Genomic DNA, 22,668 nt, shown 5'->3' on the forward strand with positions numbered 1-22,668 from the left:
GGACAATGGAACAATTTTGTTTTTGAGTGGATGTCCATTTGAATTTTCAATAATTCTTCGCATCATTGTTGAACCCAGATGGCCTAAACGATCATGCCATATAATAAAATTTGTCGGGTCAACAGATCTTGTATTAATAGTCATGTGTGACTCAACTGGATTTATGAAAGTATAATATAATCCAGAATTATATGATGGGAGTTTTTCTATCACATGTTTCCTCCCTGAGACAGTAGTCGTGATACACAAATATTCACTTTCAAGTTCATTTGTTGTCTCAATATGATAGCCATTGTGGCGTATATCTTTAAAACTCAAAAGATTTCTTTTTGATCGGGTGGAGAATAGTGCATTTTCAATCAACAAACATGTACCATTAGGTAACACTATACTTGCTCTTCCGGAGCCTTCAATTATATTTGATGCACCCGATATTGTATTTACATTAGCTTTGGCTAATGTTAGATGCGAAAAATATTTTTGATCTTTTAAAATTGTATGTGTGGTTGCACTATCTGCCAAACAAAAAGATTCCTCATCTTTTATAGCACATGATGAGAGGTTGCTGGCCATATTTCTTCACGAAAAATAAAATAAAATTAGAAGTAGAGGTAAAACATCTCAAGTAGTTCATTAAGGAAAATTACATAAGCAATTGATAAGGATGATTATCATAGTTTAAAAATTAAGTACTAACAATCCAAAGTAAATAAGGAAAACGTTCAACAAACAATGTAAGGGCTTTCTTAATTATTCTTAGGCTCATCACCACCAAATTTAGGCATATTCATATCAACATCTTCAAAGAAATCACCGACTTCCATGTGAGTAAAGGCCGGAGGATCAACTTGAGTATCACTTCCAAGGTGTGCTTCAAGATGGGAGAGCCCCAAGGGATCATTCTGTTCGGTGAAATTAGTTTCAACATTCTTTAAAGATGCTTGATATAGGTCAGCAAAGTGCTTGGAAGTACGACATGTACTTCTCCAATGACCTTTCATACCACAACGACTACAAGTACTTTCACCCCTTTTAACCATCGTACTTCCCTCGGGTTGCCCCTCATTTGTTGCCCGTTTCTGATAGTAAGGCTTCCTTTTAAAGTTGGGGGGATTTTGTTGATTACGGCCTCTACCACGCCCAAAACCATGACCACGGGCACGTCCACGCCCACGTCTATATCCATGCCCACGTCCACGTCCAAATGATTTATTATCTCTATATTCATTATTAGTCACCGCATTCACTTCAGGGAATGGTGTTGAGCCAGTTGGACGTGCTTGATGATTTTTCAACAAAATTTCATTATTTTGTTCAGCAAGGAGCAAAACAGAAATCAGCTCAGAATATTTTGTGAACCCACGTTCACGATATTGTTGCTGCAAGAGCATATTATTGGCATGGAAAGTCGAATATGTTTTTTCCAACATATCTTTATCGGTGATATTCTCGCCACATAATTTCAATTGAGATGTAATTTTGAACATGGCAGAGTTATACTCGCTCACACTTTTATAATCTTGCAATCGCAAGTGTAGCCAATCATAGCGAGCTTTAGGGAGTATCACCGTTTTCTGGTGGTCATATCTTTCTTTGAGATCCTTCCAAAGAGTTGATGGATCTTTAATAGTCAGATATTCAGTTTTCAATCCTTCATCAAGGTGATGGCGAAGAAATATCATGGCCTTTGCCTTATCTTGTTCAGAGGCCTTATTGCCCTCTTTGATTGTGTCACCGAGGCCCATAGCACTTAGATGGATTTCCGCATCAAGAATCCATGTCAAATAATTTTTGCCGGTGACATCAAGTGCGTTGAACTCAAGTTTCGTAAGATTCGACATTATGACTAAAGAAACAAAAATATAAATGAATTATAAGTGAGAAAATATTCACATAAAGATGATCTTATAACAAATATACACATCCATGAATTTTTATTTAATGATAATTCAAAAGGGCATGAAAGCAGGAATAAGATAAAAATAAACAGAACAAAGATGACATAAAATTCCAAATATAAAGGGGTAACAGATTTGTAAGAATTGCATGCAATAATTTACCAAGGCACTAGTTTTTTTTTTTAAGCCATCTTTCTGAAACCTATAAGTACATATTCATCTAGTAATATCAATACAGTGAACTTATTTCTTTTACGGAGTTAAGCAAAGACCAACCAAAGTCCATGTGACAGCAGATAAGACAGTAGAAGTTCAAAACACACACATGCACTTTAATGCATTGTCCGTAAGAATTCTCAAGAGATCTTAAACATGTATACACATTATGTAATATTAAATCAAAAATGATAAAATAAACACGGAAACAAGGCCATGCAAAGTCATGAGGTACAAAAATGGGCTCTCAATCTTCACTTAACTAATACTATATTCACTTAATTCCGTTGCACATGTATGATTTTTAATAAGATTAGCTTAAATATAGACTGGAACTTACAGCCACATGGAAATATATAAATATGTGTACATGTGATTGTGGAGTGGTGCGCTGTGTAGGGTATATAAATAAAAACAATAGATCAGGTTGGCCAAGACTTAAAACTTTCCGCAGCCAAGGCCAACACTTGTACTTGGACAGACTAGATGCAAAATGCTTTATCTATACACACAATTTTCATAGGCAGAAAGAATAAGTGGGAAGAGTTTTTACCGTATAGTTTTTGTCTTCAGATGATTAAGCTTGAATAGAAGGCCTACTAGTGTTGTTCCGAGAATTGCCGCAAACTAGAAATCCACCTCCTCTTTTTTTTACTATCGTGCTGATAACGTATTACAAACTAATATAGAATATATTATATAGAGAGCATTACAAGAACAAAATGACTAAGAGAATAGAGAAGATTTTCATTTCATATATCAAAATCACATATCTTACAATGGTTTATATAGGGCTAGAGTTTGTAGGTTACAAGTAAAATGAAAAGCCAAAGGGTGTGAGAATTAATGTTTGTCAGATTCGATCATGTGAAAATCCAGCAGACTTGTTCACAAAAGCACTTCCTACATCTTCCTTCGAGAAGCTGGTACACAAGATTGGGATGCGTAAATTTCGAGATCTATGCTGATTTAATAGGCCTACTAGTGTTGTTCCGAGAATTGCCGCAAACTAGAAATCCACCTCCTCTTTTTTTTACTATCGTGCTGATAACGTATTACAAACTAATATAGAATATATTATATAGAGAGCATTACAAGAACAAAATGACTAAGAGAATAGAGAAGATTTTCAATTTCATATATCAAAATCACATATCTTACAATGGTTTATATAGGGCTAGAGTTTGTAGGTTACAAGTAAAATGAAAAGCCAAAGGGTGTGAGAATTAATGGGGTAAGTTGTAAGGTTAAAAGTCATTCAAATATATAACAGATTCAAGTATTTCATTTGTAAGAAGAATTTTGAGATATAAGATTTATGATTTTGAGATTGAGTGTGGACAACTTCCTTGGAGAGAAAAAGAAAGTTTCAAAGAATTTTTATAGAAAATAACACTCAAATATTATAATTCTCATGAGATCAGAATTAAATCTTTCATAAATTTCTTCTGTGAAAACAGTTTCTTCTTGTAATGTGCTCAATCTGTACTGTAGTGAACATATGAACTCAAACAGAGATTAGTCCCTCACATGCACTATTGAAAAATTTCTGAAATTAAGCATGCAGTACTAATTTGAATATGAACAATCATAATAAGTCAAGCACAAACAAGACAATAAACATTCATTCAATTAAGGAATCAAAGAAGGCAAATGATATTTCATTAATATTTAAGAAGATGAGTACAAAACTTAGATTTTTAAATATAAAAACCTAACTTAATCTAAACTACTCATTATTTTTCTGCCTCTTTGCAGCCTGGTCCGCCCTTATCGCCCGGTGATGATAAATCCTACTCATTGTCTATTGTCCTGCAAGAAAAATGATATTTTCTTGCAGCTCAAGAGCTGCCTGACGAAAACGTTCCGCCAACTCAGCACGTAGTTCTTCCTTAAGAAGAACTTCGCTCGTGAATAAATGCAGTTCCAACTGATCATCCCAAGAGAGATGATCATAGATTGAGTCTGGAACATCAGTTGGGTGATAGATTTCACCACCAATATGAACCAGAAGTCCGTATAGATCGAAGTGCATCTTCTCATCACTTGGGTTGATGATTGGCATGAAGCATCCACCGTTGTGTTTATATAATTGGGGTTGAGCCATTTTTTATGAGTGTTTTGAAGTTTTGGACAAAATATTTGAGAAAATGAGGAGTTGTGTATGAAAAGACAGTCATATCAGTACACATTGCTATTGATCTTATTGGAGAGAATATGATTTATTTTTTGGAGTCTGGGAGAAGATTAAGGTTGACTCAAGAACAGTTGAGAGACAAACCATGGCAGGAATTAGAACTTATTGCTATAATTCTTAAGGTAACCAATCCTGTAACTGCCAGATGGTCTGCTTTTATAAAGAACCTAATACAGTTGAAGCAGAGAGGGATGCCTTACAAATCTAACTACATTCCGCAGTACATTGATTAAACTGAATATGTTGTTGATATGCATGTTTGAGGAGCTTAGATAGAAGTGGGTCTAGGAAGGGAAGTCATAACTTTTACTCCTGATGGAAAGAAGATCGGATTTCTGGAACTGGATGATCTATCTCTTGGAAACTCAAAGCTACATGATCTCAGGGCTGCCATCTATCATAATGATGAATCAATATATGAGCTAAAAGAACATAAATAAATGATGCAATGGTACTTAGATGTAATGGAAGAAAATCTGTTGAGGAAGTTTCTTGAAGAATCTCGGGATTGTGTTAGAGTTCAGAATAAAGAATAAAGTCTGATAATCACTGTCTGTAAGATTGTATATGTTTATTTAATTTCTGCATTAAGATAGTTTTGACATCATCAATTAGAACTTGTACATAATTATAAAATGCACAAGTAGGGGAGATTGTTAGATATAATTGATGATATCATGAGATAAACTATCAGGACTTAATATCAGGACTTACTGAATGTGACATCATCAATACTTGTCTATCAGTACTTGATGATCAGTAGTTGATCTCATCAGGACTTAATCACTTTAGTAGATATTCAAGAAAGAAAAGGATTGCAGAATTCAAGGCGGTGAAGGACTTTATATTAGAAACAATCATACATGGATATGTATTAGGTTTCCTTATTGTAATAGAATAGGATTCCTTATTGATTGTGTAGCACATATTAGGTTTACACTATATGTGTTGTTACAAATTGTTATATCTTTCATATAACCCAGCAGCTCTCAAGGATAATTGTTCATCCTTTGAGAGAGTACTTGTGTAACAATTTTTATCAGATTAATATAAAAATTGTTGATTGTTTAAAGTTTTATCGAATTATTTGCATAAACTGTATTCACCCCCTCCTCTACAGTTGATTACAGACCTAACACTACTAGACATGACAAATAGACTACACATACTATGTTCAATACATAGCACTAGTACCATTAGCAAAGAGCGTCATACAAAATACTAATACCATTAGCAAAGAGCATCAAGCAGTTGCAACAATCCTTCTAACAATACGAACATTGATTTTTTTTGACAAATATATATTATAACCTTATAAATTAAAAAAATGAATGTATTATAATAAATTTTGGAAATGACATAAGTCAAGCCTAGGCTGTAATTCGAGCCGAGCTTTTTCGAGCTCGACTCGAACTCGACTCGATTAACTCGGCTCGACTCGACTCGAACTCGTTATCGAGCTCAAGCTCGAACAAGATTTAAGGCTCGATTAAAAACTCGAGCCGAGCCGAGTTTTTTTGAACTCGACTCGAGTTTGACTCGATAAACTCGAACTCGACTCGAACTCGGTTAATTTTTTTATATTTTATTAATATTTTTATTTTTTATATATGTTATTACTTATGTTATTAATATTACTTATGTTTTTCTATATTTTTATTTTTTTTCCATTAATATAACTTGATGCTATTTTTATTTGTTATTTACATGATTAGTGATATTTTATTTTACTTATATCATTAATATGACTTATGTCTTTCTCTATTTGTTATTTATATGATTGATAATTTTTTCTGGATATGTATATATATTTTATATTGGTAGTCATTTGTCACTTTGTGTATATTGGTAGTCCTTTGTCACTTTGTGTATATTGGTAGTCTTTATTGCTATTGTACACAAAATAGGGTTAATATGATTATCAAAAAAATATTTTAATTTCATTCTAGCGTATCATTTATAAATACTTGTTGACTCAGATTTATTGTCATACTAATTTTTTTAAGTAAAAATTTCTAGTCCTATTTTTAGTCTATCAATTTTTCATGTAACATTTATTTTGTTTCAAAACTAATTTTATTTTGAACTGAATTAGATTTGTATTGCATCAATTATTAATACTAGCTTACGCCCCGTGCGATGCACGGGTCTTGACAATATTTATATATTTTAAACTCTATTTTGTATATTTTATTAAAATTCTATATAAATAATTAAATACTAAATAATGATTATATAATTATAATTTCAAGTTAGGTTTAAATAATGTATATATTATATGATTGATGCAATATTATTCATAAATAATAATGTAAATGTTTGTTCTTGGTGAGTGAGATTCGAATATGAAAACTTATATATCTTTATAAATAGTATATATGTTTGTTGTTAACATGATTCGAACCTGAGAACTTATATGTAACTTTATAAATAATAATATAAATTTTGTTGTTGACGGGATTCGAACCTGAGAACTTATATGTATCTTTATAAATAATAATATAAATGTTTGTTGTTGACGGGATTCGAACCTGAGAACTTGTGGAGTGTATTTTTTTTAGTATTTGGATCTAACGGATGTGATTATTTGATGAAGAAGATCTGACGGTCGTGATGGAAAGGGATAACCAAAATAAAGGGTTAATCAAACTACAAATTATACCCCATTCCGGCTATTATAGTATAGTATAGATTTTATAGAAAAATAAAAATTTATTAATTTGAAAGAGTAAAACAAAAAAGAATTAAGTTGGAGTTGAAGAAAATAAAATTGTCATCGAGTTTCGTTTGATTTTATTTTAAAATAAAAAGGATAGCTATGAATTTTACATCAAATAATCTATTCAATATAGGGTTTCTATTTTTTTTGTTTAAATCATGTATCTATAGAATATTCCTTTATTTTAGATTCAAAAGTTATCATTTATTTCAAAATCTAACGGTCATTTATAGTAATAATGTATTACTACTATATTGATATTTTATTATAAATTTGATTCATACTTTTGATAATTGTCTAAATTCTAATTGAGATGTCAACTAATTGGATCTAAATTTATAATTTAGTGATAAGTTAATAGGTATATTATACAACTATTATTAGATATGAATACAACACAGGGGGGGTGAATGTGTTTTGGCTTAAATGTTCATTTTTTGATCGACTTTGGCTTTAGCAGTTGGTTGTTATCAATGATTTGGTAGAATAGATGTTAAACATAAATAACAATGCAAATATGTAAAACAAAGATCTTCAAAACTCACTTAATTTTATATTAAAAATCAAGCAGTGTTTTGCTACAAAATCTCTAAGTTCTTGGTTTAGAACTTAGCTTCTTTCTTGAGAGAGAATACAAGATTTTCTTTCTAGATTGTTACAACTGACTAAGGACCAGTGTTAACTTTATGGCTCAGTTAACTGCTGGTTTACATAGTATGTAATAAACATGCTATTAGCTTTTCTAAACTGTCACTTGTCATTTCTATTTATAGAAAAGCAAATCTCCCATTTCTGGCTTAGCATAACTTTAGCATCCCGTGTTTACTTTAATCTTCCTCTGTCAGTTAATCTTTGCCATTGATCTTGCACATCTCTCAAGCTGCTTTTTGTAGACTTTTCAATCCAGTTGTGTGAATTGTTTGTTGATTTGCAACCTTGGATATTGAACTGTTCTGCAATTCTGTACTTAGAGAAATTTCTTCACTTCGAGATCTCCAATTAAGTTGTAGAGAACTCGACATCTCAATAGGCATGTTGGCTTGTCGATATCTCTGAAACTTCATTGTTGACTTGACTTATCGACAACTCTGAGTTCTCTAGTGAATTTTGGTTTATCGATAACTCAGAGTTCTCTAGTGAATTTTGGTCTATCGATAACTCAGAGTTCTCTAATGAATGTATACTTGTCGATATCTCTGAGTTCTCGAATGGATATCTGACTTATCGATATCTCCAATAGCATTTCTTGAGTTCTCGATAGACAGTTCCTGAGTTCTCGATAGGTCTTTCTGAGTTCTCGAATGACTTCTCTATAACACTAATTCTGTGACTTGTAGAGATATTGACTTAGAATGTATTTCACCAAACAGAATTATTCAACTCCAAGCTTCTTCATAATTCTTCTGAGGCATGACCTTCTTGATCTTCTTCCAGTTAGAATTCTTAGGTTTGACACTGTTTAGGGAAAAATGCTCCAGTCTGCTCCATTTACAGTTTACAGACATTAAGTGTTACAAGTATAAATTACAGATTAAGGTTACAATACAACTAATCTTAGGGTTGGCCCCAAGCTTAACTGATTGCTAATGACATTGTCAGCATCAGTAATCTTTGACATCATCTATTATATAACTGATTGCTAATGACATTGTCAGCATCAGTAATCTTTGACATCATCATGTTAATAATATTGTTAGCTCCAGTAATCTTTGACATCAGATCATTGAAGATTAATGACATTGTTAGCTCCAGTAAGTTTTGACATCAGATCATTGAAGATTAATGACATTGTTAGCTCCAGTAAGTTTTGACATCAGATCATTGAAGATTAATGACATTGTTAGCTCCAGTATTCCCCCAAGCTTAACTGATTGCTAATGACATTGTTAGCTTCAGTAATCTTTGACATCATCTATTATATATTACAATCTCCCCCAACTTGTTCATTATGAAATTATGCACAAGTTCTGATTGATGATGTCAAAACTTTAACTAAACGCAGAAACCAAAACCAATCTTCCCATCAGGTCTTCTTTTGTTGAGTTGCATTTAGATTTATTCAACATCCATTAGCTTTTTTGCCATTTAGATATATATTCTACCCCTTTTTGACATTATCTCCAGGAAGAAAGATCCAGATAAATGCACATTGTTCAAGCTGATGTCATTGTCCATTTGGAACACTGTCTGCAGCTTCAAGCTTCATTAAGATTCATGGTGATGAGTTTATCAAAAAGAATAGAAGTTTCACTTAGATCTGCAGAAAAAGTTTGTCAGTGCTAAAAGTCCTAAGCTCTCTGTTCTTTTAATTAAGTAGTCTCACCAATTATCACTGCACTAGTCTCATGACTTTTGAGAGTCAGAGTTCCCTCACAAGGATTACTAAATCCATACACTCATCTACCTCTCATTTTTCCAGGAAGGATTCTGCCTCTCTTATGCTTTGTTTTTCACTCAATCTTTTCTCTTATTCTCACATGAAAGGCTCAAATGTTGTTTGACCTACAAAAATAAGAGGTGGCTGAGAAGAGTTAATCTGTGATCATATGATTAGAGGAAGACCATATAGGGCTAATCATACTCATTTCACTAGAAAAATGAGTGCATAAGCATCTATGACTGGGGTCACAGTTTGACTCACAGATTGCTATGTGGTTGTGACAGTGTGTTGTCCTCCACTTGTAGTGGGAACCTCCAATTGAATTGGAGGGGATTTGACTGGGTTACTGCCATGTGCACCAGCCTCAAACCCTTGTGTGTCTTGCAACACACTGGCACTTGAATGTGCTAAGATTTCCCTTCTTATGACATTGTCATAGGCAATTGTTCTTCTAGATTTGACTGCTAAGACAGCTTCTGCTAGAGTTATGAGGGGAGTTGTTCCTTCTTGAGGAACCTCCAATTGAATTGGAGAGGATTTAGATAGCTCCCCCTCAGGAGTACTACCTTCAAGCCTTTCAGTCTGTGAAGACTATTTTGCACATGAAGGTGCATAAAGAATACTCATGAAATATTCAGTAAACTGATAAATTTTCATGTTTGGTGGATTCTTTTCTCAAACAACAGAACAATCTGAAGAACATCATGAAATTTTTGTCCTTTTGTAAAACAGGTGGCTTTTGAGAGTCACTTGAGTGGGATTGTGTTTGAGTTTGTGTTTGTGTTGCTGTGCCTGGGTAAACCACAGTTTGGTTTTGAAATGTTTTAGCTGCAGTTATAGCACTAATACCTGTGAATTGATTATTTGAATTCTCTGTTGATGTCTTGTATTAGACCTGTAATGTATTGAACAAATGTATCTTTTTGGAGTTTCATTAGACAAATACATTGTAAGATATTTTAGTTGCAAGCATTATTGCAGAGAAGACAAAATTTAATTTAAGTATAAGCACATAGTAATTATTACACAAACAATAGATTGCAAGACAAGAATCAGAACTTTCATTAAAAATGGAAACATAGTACATTAAGACATAGATTTAACAAGTAAATCCTAATCCTAACTACTCTAATTCAGACTCCTTCTTCTCGGCCTCCAACCTCCTTGCCCTGCGCTGGTAAGCTCTGGACATGGCGTGTGCAAGAGAGATGATCCTCTCCTGCAACTCCAAAGCAGCAAGGCGTTGCTGCTCAGCCACCCTTGCACGTCTCTCCTGCTCGAAAGAGACTTCCATCTCAAAGAAAAGAATGCTGATTTGATCATTCCACGAGAGTTCGTAAAAGACCTCAAGTGGAATATCAAAGTGGCTGTAAACAACCCCCTTGAGACGGACACGAAGTCCGATAGGATCAAAATAAACTAGATCATCATCCAAATGATGGACCAGTTGGTAAGATCCATGAATAAGTCTGTAAAAGACTGGGGCATCCATTTGAGTGAGAGAGAGAGAGAGAGAGAGATGAACAGGAGGTGAGTTTGAAATTGGATGTTTGTTGAGAATAGGAGAGTAGTGATAAATGATAAAGAGTGAAGCGTTTTAATTTATAAAGAGAGTAAAGATAGAAACCAATAGACTCTTGAGTTGCCCGGATAATAAGAGTAATAATCACATAAGCATACTTGACAGGTAGAAATGACTAGTTACTATTCCCCATGCAAGTACTCAAGAATATTAGTTTACTTTAAAGAGTGACTATTCCCATGCAAATATGCACGTACTCCCTACACAAAAAGTAACTCATCCTATAAGCAATCAGTCAAATAAATTCACCACTATCAGCATACTCAAAACAATACAAATAATGTACCAGTCTACTAACATTGGACTAACTTATTTTCACGTAAACAAGAAATCATATAAGCAAGTAAATGTGTCAATAAGTCAGAGAAATTAGAGACAAAGTATGTCAAAAGTATTTTTATGAACAGAATTTATGAATTAAATTTGTTCAGTTTTTCATAATTTTTGCTTCTTTTGATCTGTTATTTATTAAGTTCATATACTGAAGATATGAAGTAATAAATATTCAGTTTACTTAGAATTTTGAAAAATTTCAAGTTCAAATTGAATCGAGAAGTATGGGTATTTATAGAAAAAGTAAAATACTTATCGAGAAGTCAAATAAACGGTTGATATTAAACTTATCGAGAAGTAATTTTGAATTTGAAAAAGGTACATTTGATAAGTCATTTTATTAATTCTTTTTGAGAACTAAGAAATGATTTATCGAGAACTCTGATAAATGCCCAGTTTGTCCAAAATGGACTAAAAGGGATTCTAATTTATTTGAATTGAATCAAATTAAAATCAGAATAAATTTTCCAAAAGTATTTGTCTAAAATAATTCATTGAATTAAATTATTCTAGTTCTGAGTTATTGATAAGTCTCAAAATATCCTTGTCGAGAACTCTCTGAATTTACACTATTAGAGAACTCTACATGGTCTTATCGATAAGTCATAATAGCGCTTATCGAGAAGTCATTCGAGAAGTCTGTAAATAGATTTATCGAGGACTCACTCGAGAACTCTAAAATGACTTGTCGATAAGTCATTTTGACTTATCGAGAACTCAGTTCTCTATACCTTTGAGTACTGTTATTCTGCCTTGTGTTAATTTTACACATTTAAGATGTAAATTAACAACTAAGCAGTTTACTTAGAATTTGAAATATTCTAAGTTATTTTTTTTTGAGTTTTTTAAGAAAAATAAATATACAGAGATTCTGAAATATTTATAATTCATATTTCAGTTAATTTCCAATTAAATCAAACTATGTTGATTTATTAGAAGTTAATTTGCTGCAACACATTAGATGAGTTCTTGCCTTAGGATGAAGAATTGAGCATTCCAATTTCACTCACAAGTCTAGTGAAGGTTGCTTCATCCAAAGGTTTAGTAAAAATGTCAGCTAATTGTTTCTCGGTTGGAACAAAAATGAGCTCAATGGTACCATTTACAACATGTTTCCTGATAAAATGGTACCTAACATCAATGTGCTTTGTTCTAGAATGATTAACTGGATTAGCTACTATAGATATGGCACTAGTATTGTCACACATAATAGGAATTTTGTGTAACACTAGACCATAGTCCATTAGCTGATTTCTAATCCAAAGCACCTGAGCACAACAACTTCCAGCAGCTATATATTCAGCCTCAGCTGTGGAAGTTGACACAGATTGTTGTTTCTTACTATACCAGGATACAAGTCTTTGACCAAGAAATTGACAGCTTCCACTAGTAATTTTCCTATCAAACCTGCATCCAACAAAATTTACATCTGTGTATCCAACAGCTTCAAAACCAGTTCCCTTAGGATACCATAATCCCAAGTTTGGAGTTCCCTTTAAGTATCTGAAAATCCTTTTCACAGCCATCAAATGTGATTCATTTGGATTGGATTGAAATCTAGCACATAGACAAGTAGCAAACATGATGTCTGGTCTACTAGCAGTCAAATAAAGCAATGATCCAATCATCCCTCTGTAGCTTGAAATATCCACACTCTTGCCTTTCTTGTCTTCATCCAACTTGGTTGCAGTAGACATTGGTGTAGATGCAGGTGAGCTATCCACCATACCAAATTTCTTCAATAATTCATTCACATATTTGGTTTGGCTGATGAAAATACCATCACTTCTTTGACTAACTTGAAGGCCAAGGAAGTAACTCAATTCTCCCATCATGCTCATTGCATACTCACTCTGCATTAGCCTAGAGAATCTTTGACAAAGCTTTTCATTTGTAGATCCAAAGATGATATCATCCACATAGATTTTAACTAGGATCATATCTTCACCATGCTTCTTGTAGAAGAGAGTCTTATCAATAGTACCTCTGGTAAAACCATGTTTGAGTAGAAATTCTGACAGTGTGTCATACCAGGCTCTAGGTGCTTATTTCAATCCATATAGAGCCTTGAGTAATTTGTAAACAAAGTTAGGAAATTCTGGATCTTCAAAGCTAGGTGGTTGTTGCACATAAACTTCTTCTTCTAGTTCATCATTAAGAAAAGCACTCTTGACATCCATTTGATACACCTTGAAATTTGAGTGTGTAGCAAATGCCAGAAAAATTCTTATTGCTTCTAGTCTTGCAACAGGAGCAAAAGTCTCATCATAGTCAATTCCCCCTTCTTGTGAGTAGCCTTTAGCAACCAGCCTTGCTTTGTTTCTAGTAACAATTCCATTTTCATCCATTTTGTTCCTGTACACCCACTTAGTTCCAATTATGCTTCTGTTCTTTGGTGCAGGGACTAATTTCCAAACTTTGTTTCTCTTAAACTGATTCAGCTCCTCCTGCATAGCACATATCCAATCAGGATCCAATAGGGCTTCTTCAGTTTTCTTGGGCTCTACTTGAGATATAAAACATGCATATAGGCATTCATTAGCAGTTGCACTTCTAGTTCTCACACCAGCTGAGGGATCACCAATAATATCTTCTACTGTATGACTCATATCCCACTTTCTAGTATGTGTCTGTTGACTAGCGCCTTCATCATTTTCTTCAGTATTACCATGACTGTCATTTCCATTCTCTCCTTCTCCCCCTGAGTTTGTGCCATCAAATTCAGGTGTCTGAAGAGAGTTTTGATTCCCATGATTTTGTTCAGAGGTCTCTTCATTTGTCATTTGTTGTGCCACAACTTCATCTTCCTCATCAGAATTACTATCAATGGTTAGATTTTCAAATACAAGGGCTTCAGCATCATTTACATCAAGGCATTCCAAGCCTGGACACTTGTCATCATCAAAAGTCACATCTGTGCTTTCCATAATTTTCTTTTGATCAATCACATAAACTTTGTAGGCTGTTCTTTCCAATGAATATCCCATAAGAATTGCTTCAAAAATTTAGAGTCAAATTTTCCCACATATTCAGAGTTGTCTTTTATAATATAATACTTGCTTCCAAACACATGTAGATGCTTCACTGTAGGCTTCTTGTTAGACATGATTGAGTAAGATGATTTGCCATGAGCTTTGTTGATGAGATATCTGTTTTGAGTGTAGCATGCAGTATTAACAGCCTCTTCCCAAAAGCTAGTTGGCAACTGAGCATCTTGTAGCAAGGTTCTAGCAGCTTCAACCAATGTTCTATTTTTCCTCTCAACTACTCCATTCTGTTGAGGTGTTCTAGCTGCTGAAAATTCTTGAACAATGCCTTTGTTTTTGCAGAATTCACTTAATGTTGAGTTTCTGTATTCTGTTCCATTATCACTCCTCAATCTTTTCACACTAATTTTTCCTTCAGCTTGCTTCTCAATTTTCTTGATGTGCTCAATTATAATGTTTGAAGTTTCATCTTTAGAGTACATGAACTCAACCCAAGTGTATCTTGAAAAATCATCAACCATGACAAGGGCATATTTGTTCCTTGAAATGGACAAGACATTTAATGGCCCAAACAAGTCCATGTGAATAAGTTGCAGAGGTGCACTTATAGAATTCACAGATTTTGACTTGTGACTTGATCTTTTCATTTTTCTTTTCTGACAAGCTTCACAAACTTCCAGTTGAGCAAATTCCAGACTAGGCATGTCTCTCACAAGCTCCTTCTTGACTAAGGTGTTGATTGCTTTGAAATTCAAGTGAGATAGCTTCTTATGCCACAATTTGCTTTGCTCTTCTGATGCCTTGGTGTAGAAACAACACACTCCATCCTTATTTATTGAGTCTAAGTCTGCAACAAACAAGCTTCCCTTTCTTACTCCTTTAAGAGCAATTTCACCAGTCTTTTTACTAATAAAAGCACAATCTTCTTTGTTGAAAACAACTTGAAAACCTCTGTCTGCAAATTGACTAACACTTAGAAGATTTACTTCTAATCCAGCAACTAGTGCTACATCTTCAATGACAACATTTCCAGAAACAATCTTGCCATATCCCATTGTGAATCCTTTGCTGTTGTCTCCAAAGGTCACCAAAGGGCCAGCCATCTCCTCAAATTGTGATAGCAGGGCCTTATCACCTGTCATATGCCTGGAACATCCACTATCAATGATCCATATGACCTTCGTTCCTTTGCCCTGTGATTTAGATGATGAAGAATCTCCTTGCTCCAAGGCCATGAGTGCATAGTTTCCAACTTCTTCATCTTCATCATTATCTGAATCATCCCAGCTTTTACCCTCAGCAATATAAGCTTTCCCTTGTTGCTTCTTTAGAAGAGCATCATACTTTGCTTCCAATTCAAGATAGGCTTTGTCTTTCTTTGCCTTCTTGGGTTTCCTACATTCTGTAGCAAAATAGCCCAACTCATCACAGTTAAAGCACCTTATTTTTGATCTATCAACAGATCCAGTTTTGTAGCCAGTTTTGCTATCAGGAGTGTACTTCCCTTTTCCTTTCCAGTTGCTGTCTTTGTTGAAAGACTGTCCATTGCTCTTGAAAAATCTTGGTTTCTTCACTCTAATGTTAGAGAATTTTCTGGCCAAGTAAGCCATAGATTTGTCTAGCTCATCAAGCTCATCGAGAGTATAGAACTCATCTTCTTCATCCAATTACAGTATGACTTTCTCTTTAGTGTCATTGACTCTTTGCTCATCATTAGAGGTCTGGCCATCATTCACAATCAGTGCACTTGAGTCATCCATTACATATCCTTGACCAGTCCTTAATGATTTCTTTTGAATCATTTCAAGTTCATAAGTTTTCAGAACCCCATAGAGTACTTCCAGTATGATTCTACTCAAATCCCTTCCTTCTCTGATTGCAGAGATCTTTTGTTCCAAATGATCAAGGAGAGTAAGCAAGAACTTCAAATTCACTTCTTCAACATCATAAAATTTATCATGAAGCTGTAAGTCATTTATCAACTTATTAAACCTTTCAAACATATCAGTAATACCTTCCTTTGGTTTAGCCATGAAACCCTCATACTGAGAAATCAATATCCTTCTTTGATTTGACCTAACCTCCTCAGTTCCTTCACAGAGTATCTCAATCTTTTCCCAGATCTGTTTAGCAGTGTCACAGTTGATAATGTTATTATACATTACATTGTCAAGTGACTCAATTAGTATCAGTTGTAAAGCACTGTCTAGGGAAATTTTCTCTCTTTCAATATCAGTATAGTCAGAGGGATCCTTGGGAGTAAAATGGGCTGGAATAACCATGTCACCATCTGTGGTTTTATCAACTCTAACCATAGGAGTGAAGGGGCCATTCTTGAGGATCTGAATGTAAAGGTGATTGGTCATTCTTATAAACAGCAACATTTTCTTTTTCCATAAAGTGTAGTTGGCCTTATCAAAGGGAGGAATCTTGATACTACTGATTTTCTGTGTATTTATTTTTCCAAGATCTAATATATTTACTTTCAGATTTTGCTCTGATACCACTTGTTAGGTATGAATTAAACACAGAGGGGGGTGAATGTGTTTTGGCTTAAATGTTTACTTTTTGATCGACTTTGGCTTTAGCAGTTGGTTGTTATCAATGATTTGGTAGAATAGATGTTAAACATAAATAACAATGCAAATATGTAAAACAAAGATCTTCAAAACTCACTTAATTTTATATTAAAAATCAAGCAGTGTTTTGCTACAAAATCTCTAAGTTCTTGATTTAGAACTTAGCTTCTTTCTTGAGAGAGAATACAAGATTTTTTTTCTAGATTGTTACAACTGACTAAGGACCAGTGTTAACTTTATAACTCAGTTAACTGCTGGTTTACATAGTGTGTAATAAACATGCTATTAGCTTTTCTAAACTGTCACTTGTCATTTCTAATTATAGAAAAGCAAATCTCCCATTTCTGACTTAGCATATCTTTAGCATCCCGTGTTTACTTTAATCTTCCTGTGTCAGTTAATCTTTGCCATTGATCTTGCACATCTCTCAAGCTGCTTTTTGTAGACTTGTCAATCCAGCTGTATGAATTGTTTGTTGATTTGCAACCTTGGATATTGAACTGTTCTGCAATTCTGTACTTAGAGAAATTTCTTCACTTCGAGATCTCCAATTAAGCTGTAGAGAACTCGACATCTCAATAGGCATGTTGGCTTGTCGATATCTCTGAAACTTCATTGTTGACTTGACTTATCGACAACTCTGAGTTCTCTAGTGAATTTTGGTTTATCGATAACTCAGAGTTCTCTAGTGAATTTTGGTTTATCGATAACTCAGAGTTCTCTAATGAATGTATACTCGTCGATATCTCTGAGTTCTCGAATGGGTATCTGACTTATCAATATCTCCAATAGCATTTCCTGAGTTCTCGATAGACAGTTCCTGAGTTCTCGATAGGTCTTTCTGAGTTCTCGAATGACTTCTCTATAACACTAATTCTGTGACTTGTAGAGATCTTGACTTAGAATGTTTTTCAACAAACAGAATTATTCAACTCCAAGCTTCTTCATAATTCTTCTGAGGCATGACCTTCTTGATCTTCTTCCAGATAGAATTCTTAGGCTTGACACTGTTTAGGGAAAAATGCTCCAGTCTGCTCCATTTACATTTTACAGACATTAAGTGTTACAAGTATAAATTACAGATAAGATTACAATACAACTAATCTTAGGGTAGGCCCCAAGCTTAACTGATTGCTAATGACATTGTCAGCATCAGTAATCTTTGACATCATCTATTATATAACTGATTGCTAATGGCATTGTCAGCATCAGTAATCTTTGACATCATCATGTTAATGACATTGTTAGCTCCAGTAATCTTTGACATTAGATCATTGCAGATTAATGACATTGTTAGCTCCAATAAGTTTTGACATCAGATCATTGAAGATTAATAACATTGTTAGCTCCAGTAAGTTTTGACATCAGATCATTGAAGATTAATGACATTGTTAGCTCCCGTAATCCCCCAAGCTTAACTGATTGCTAATGACATTGTTAGCTCCAGTAATCTTTGACATCATCTATTATATATTACAACTATGATATAAATTACACCAAAAAAAGTTTTATTATAATGAATTGCTATTAATTAAAATTATTATTTTTATAATTGTTATTTATCAATGATTTAATGTCTATTGCGTACTTTTGTTTTAAAAAAGATAAAAATTACTTTTCTCTCCCGAGTCCCGACAATAATAAAATTATCATTTTACTTTATTTATCATATATATAAGATATACAATATACAATATAGAAAACTAAGTACATTTTTAAGAAATATGAAGATAGAGTTAAACAAAATTAATAAAATAGATGATTTGAAAAATTATACTAACAAATGTGTTGTTATTTGTTTTCTAGTTTATACATATATTTGAATATGTTGTTAGATTTACCTCAGAACACATGTATGTTATTTTGAACATTTATTTATTGTTATTAATAGTGAAACTAATGTTTTTAAATTATAAGTCAAAATTTCAAAAAAGAAATATTTTTACGAAGGTAAAATAAAACTCGAATAACTCGATAAGAACCCGATAACTCGAAAACATGTTAAAAACTCGATAAATTTGTAGGCTCGATAAACTCGATAAGGACTCGATAACTCGAAAATATGTGAAAAAACTCGATAAACTCGAAAACTCGTTAAAAAATCGTTAGACTCGAAAACTCGTTAAAAAACTCGTTAAGTTTGAAAACTCGCGAACTGCTCGAACTCGGCTCGTGTATTACCCGAGCCGAGCTCGAACACACAATTCAGGCTCGATTATTTTCAGACTCTACTCAACTCTATAAAAAAAAGTTCAAACTCGACTATAAAAAACTCGACTATAAAAAACTCGAACTCAGCTCGAATTACAGCCCAAGCCAAAAGCTATGGAGTATTTAATACTCACCCCCTTTTCGTTTATTCTGGGTTGCAGGTCTTGGTCCTCTCGCACGCACGTCATTGCTGACCCATCCCCCAGCATATTCTTGCACAGGAAGTCGCCTAATTCGTTGTTTCTTCCGTATATATATACTTAAAGTTTCCAATTACCCCTACATTTTCAACTAGTTGATCACTCTAATCCCCCCAGGTCAGTTATAATTCTATATCTCGTATTTACTTACACAAATTCTGCTTCATCCACTTGATCATCATCGTCATATATAGTAGGATTATACAACTTCAATCATAATGAGATTATTGCAAATGTCAAGCTATTATTTACTAACATATGAGCACGTTGTGTTTAATTTACCCAAAATTTATTCATGAGCATATATTATTTACTTGTTTCGAAATGACATGCAACTGTTTTTAAATTTAAGCAGAATCCCCGAAATGAATCTTAATGATCTTAACAAAGTTTGGGAAATTAAAACTCTCAAGAAAGTTAGAGAAAACGAGGCCAAGGATATACTCGAAAAGGTTGCTAAACAAGTGGAGCCTATTATGCGCAAACGCAGATGGAAAGTTCATGTCCTTTGTGAATTTTGGTAACTAAACTTGTGTTTTTGTGTTGGGTGTCCTATTGTCTTAATAATATTCTTATATTTTAATACATATAAAGTTGATGTTTCCATGTGCAGCCCTGCGAATCCGGGTCTTTTAGGGCTAAATGTAGGTGGAGGTGCTGAAGTTAAAATAAGGTTGCGCAGTCCATTTAATGAACTGGAATTTCTCCCTTACAATCAGATTCTTGACACGATGCTTCATGAACTTTGCCACAATGTACATGGTCCTCACAATGCCGACTTCTATAATCTTTTGGATGAAATTAGAAAGGTGAGCCTTAGCTTTATATTGAGTAATTTATAGGTTGAGCAGCACCTGTTCTAGACAATTATTTTTAGCGAAAGTTTGTTATGCGTAAAATCTAGTTTGAGTTTCAGAACTGATTTACCGCAGGATAAAGATTTTCAAAACTGTTAACCAGTTCATTTTATGTCATCTACACCACATCGAATTATTAGAGCTTAAATCAGGTTTAGTTTTGTCTTTGTTAAATGTAAAAATTTTGAGTGGTATAATTCCAGACTCAAAACGACAAAAGAACAATGCTTGGTTTTTGCGGGTTTTATGCTCTGTATGCCATTGTCCTGACACTAGATTTTTTTAAAATTTTTTTTACTAAGAAACCAATGTTCTTGATGATGAAAAAAAGAGTTGAAAGACACTCCTGTTAGTTTTTGCTAATTAATCACGAGGTAAGGCTGCCGACTTGCTAAATTACGTCAGCCAGCACTTGGGATGCACTTATCTGCACACTGCTGAAGAATATCAGGAGTTCTTTGACTCACTCCTGGAATGGGCTAACATGTCACTTTTAATGCTAGAATAAAACATACATAATTTGCTTATGCTGAACATAATATTTTTATTTACTCTAATGCGTGATTTCCATTTTAGTTTTGCTAGAAGGCTAGAAGCCTGCTGTGCACATTTTTAAGTGGTTGTTTAGTAAGAGTTATATTCTTCTCAAATGTGTAGTTATTCACTTAATTTGTCACCAAATATTAAGTACTCATCAGCATTATTCTCTTTTCATTATTAGGAATGTGAACAGGGATTTGATCTTCCTGGGAGACGATTGGGTGGTTATACTCGACAACCCCCTCTATCATCCTTAAGACAGAGTGCCCTAGCTGCTGCAGAAAACAGAGCCAATCGTGGATCTCTGATGCCATCTGGGCCAAGGCGTATTGGTGGTGATAGCAACATTAAGTCAGCACTTAGTCCAATTCAGGCTGCTGCTATGGCTGCAGAAAGGAGAATGAAGGATGATTTGTGGTGCGCATCAAGGTCCTCGGAGAGCAATGGAGTTACTGAAACATCGAAGTCCTCAGAGAGCGAGGGAGTTCCCGAAACCATTAAACCTTCTATTACAATAGCAGAGAGATTGCCTGAAACATCAGTTGCACCAACAAGTAGTCAGGAAGCTAGAGATGCTGCAGTAATGTGGCAGTGTGGTGTATGTACTTTGTCAAATCAGGTAACTCAAGTGCTTTCCTTTAAAAACTACTATTACAATGAGAAAACTTATTAATGTAACTTTAATCCCATTATCAGCATCTAGTTTTAACAATGTTATGTTCGTACATATAGCCGCTAGCTCTGATATGTGAAGCTTGTGGAAATGCAAAGCATGAAAGTCGTACAACGAAGAAACAAAACGTATGGTCTTGCAAGTTTTGCACCCTGAATAACAGTACTGAAGTTGAAAAATGTCTTGCATGTGGAGAGTGGAGATATTCATATGGCGCACCTGCATTTTCGCGTGGACCTTATGTTGGTACTTAAATCATGAAGTCCAAAGACAGGAGGAGATTTTTGCTTGCATTATTCAAGGTAACCAAATTGAGACAGAGATTCCTTTTGCAATGTAAATGTTCACTTCCTTGGTTGAGGATATAAATGTTCACTTTTTTTGTATTTATAGTTCTCATGAAACAAAAATGTAAGGTGCAAGTCTGATTGAAATATTGCCTGTTGGCGCTCAAATGTTTACCGTGCAATCACATAACATGTATTTTATTATGCCTTTGCAGTTCTTCCTCTTCTATTATTGACTTGATTGTATTACTCTTTGTGCTGCTTCTTTGAAGCCCTCTTTTACTTTTTTATACAGCATAAACACACAAAGCGAGATCCCAATTCCATCAACAAAAAAATATTTTTTTTTAAAGTTCTTATAACCAGCATTTGTTTTTTTGGTTTTAGGCGATGGCTGTTTGAGACAATTAAAAAGAGATAAAATTACTTGCAAGATCTAGTGAGTTAAATTTTTTTAGAACTTGAATGGATTGGCAAGGCTAAATAATTTATTAATTAACTAAAACATTGAGGTAATATTCTTTTTTGAATCCGAATCATTATATTTTACTTTCATCACAATTATTTTCTTTGAGAAATTTATTAAAACTTTTCATTAAAAGGTAACAAAATGACAAATGTAGAATTTTTATGTATTTACATTATGATATTTTAATCTATTATTCAGACAATATTTTATTTTTATATACACATTTTGTGAATTATTTTTATAAAATGTAGTAGTACTATTTAAGTTCCAAACTAATTATCCTGACCTTTTGTGATACTATTGAGTAGTAGAGATAAAATTAATATTAAGTTATAATAATTAAACATGGGTATAATTATTTGACTTTTTGACACTTTGATTTAACCGTATATTATATTTTAATTAAATAAATAAAGATAAATTAATTCTAACGTTATACTTATTGTACCATAAATACTTTTTTCCGAACCGTAAATTTAAAATTTATAAATTTTCATAAATATAAATTTATAAATTTTTCATCTCCATTCTTCCGTTAAA

At 33.7% G+C, this 22,668-nt stretch overlaps 2 protein-coding genes across 2 annotated transcripts; one reads left to right on the plus strand and one right to left on the minus strand.

The window, feature by feature from the left end:
* Positions 1 to 746: 746 nt before the first annotated feature.
* LOC141665192 (uncharacterized) lies at positions 747 to 1,841 on the minus strand. The gene has a single exon (XM_074471173.1). It carries the CDS (start codon positions 1,839 to 1,841, stop codon positions 747 to 749), a length of 1,095 nt encoding a protein of 364 aa, XP_074327274.1.
* A 17,417-nt stretch (positions 1,842 to 19,258) lies between these two features.
* Positions 19,259 to 21,876, plus strand: LOC141668959 (DNA-dependent metalloprotease WSS1-like). The gene is made up of 5 exons (XM_074476026.1): positions 19,259 to 19,419; positions 19,658 to 19,822; positions 19,916 to 20,111; positions 20,881 to 21,318; positions 21,432 to 21,876. The coding sequence occupies exons 2-5, from the start codon at positions 19,668 to 19,670 to the stop codon at positions 21,624 to 21,626; spliced, it is 984 nt and encodes a 327-aa protein (XP_074332127.1). The 5' UTR covers positions 19,259 to 19,419; positions 19,658 to 19,667; the 3' UTR covers positions 21,627 to 21,876.
* Positions 21,877 to 22,668: the final 792 nt, after the last annotated feature.

The sequence above is a fragment of the Apium graveolens genome, chromosome 6 (assembly GCF_009905375.1).
Source record: "Apium graveolens cultivar Ventura chromosome 6, ASM990537v1, whole genome shotgun sequence".
Taxonomy (NCBI): Eukaryota; Viridiplantae; Streptophyta; class Magnoliopsida; order Apiales; family Apiaceae; genus Apium; species Apium graveolens.